A 1,033-nucleotide genomic window follows, 5' to 3' on the forward strand; every position below is an offset into this window, starting at 1 on the left:
TTGGAGGACTTGGCACTCTGTCCCCTCCCTGCGCCTTCTCCTTTCTGTCTGCTGTGGGTGTGGCGTGTTCTCGCCTCACATGTCCACGCCGCCGTCATGAGGTCGTTTCCCAGCCCGAGGGCTCTGCAGGCCAGGGGTCCAGAGTGCCCAGGGGGCCTGGGACAGGCAGCTGGGCCTTGGCCTTCGGGGCGGGGGCAGAGGGCGGTGGGAGAGGGGAGGGTGTGGCAGCACCTCCCTGGCCCTGTCCCTGCAGGGGCTGGTCAGGACGTGGGCCGGAGCTGCATCCTGGTCTCCATTGGGGGCAAGAACGTCATGCTGGACTGCGGGATGCACATGGGCTTCAACGATGACGTGAGTCCGGTGGGTGGGCGGCCGGGGCACCTGTGGGGCTGGGAGGTCCTGCCCCCCAGCCTGGCCCTTGTCGTGGACCTGGGGGACCTAGGGTTTCAGGCTCCGACCCATGGGAGGGGGACAGTCTTGGCAAGTGGGCAGGTGGCAGGTGGGTCTGGGGCCACTGCCTTCCTGGGCAGCCCCCACCATCACATGACAGAGGGGGTGTCCTGCAGGCGTCGGTCAGTCCAGAGAAGGGCTTGTGGGCTTCTGCAGGGCTGTGTGTGGTGGGCTGGGCTCGGTTACTGGCTCCGGCACTTGACCCCTGTGCTTAGAGGCTGTGAGCAGGCAGTGGTCCTGGTGCCGCCGCCGGATCCGGGTGTTGGTGTCCTGCTGCTTGGAGCACTGGCTGCCCCGCCCGTCACCTGAGACCCAGGCAGCCACTGCCCAGCGACACCCCACAGCCTGCAGCCTCCACAGGCAGAGCCGGAAAGGCTCGAGGAAAGGGTTCTGACGCTTTCTCTTGATTCCTCAGAGGCGCTTCCCAGACTTCTCCTACATCACCCGCAACGGCCGGCTGACCGACTTCCTGGACTGTGTGATAATCAGGTGGGCGCCTGCCACAGGGCTGGGGGACAGGGCTGGGGGACAGGGCTGGGGGGATAGGACTGGGGAACAGGGCTGGGGGACTGGGCTGGGGGGA

General features: G+C 67.0%; 1 protein-coding gene across 1 annotated transcript in view; it reads left to right on the forward strand.

Annotated features, from left to right (window-relative positions):
* Nucleotides 1-243: 243 nt before the first annotated feature.
* CPSF3L (cleavage and polyadenylation specific factor 3-like) overlaps nucleotides 244-1,033 on the forward strand; it is a 9,615-nt gene continuing 8,825 nt past the window's right edge. Inside the window, exons 1-2 of the mRNA XM_005871295.2 lie at nucleotides 244-351; nucleotides 866-939. Coding sequence (XP_005871357.2) covers nucleotides 313-351; nucleotides 866-939 — 113 coding nt within the window. The 5' untranslated portion in view covers nucleotides 244-312. The remainder of the gene's footprint in view (nucleotides 352-865; nucleotides 940-1,033) is intronic.

Source organism: Myotis brandtii, unplaced genomic scaffold, assembly GCF_000412655.1.
Source record: "Myotis brandtii unplaced genomic scaffold, ASM41265v1 scaffold334, whole genome shotgun sequence".
In the NCBI taxonomy this organism is placed as follows: Eukaryota; Metazoa; Chordata; class Mammalia; order Chiroptera; family Vespertilionidae; genus Myotis; species Myotis brandtii.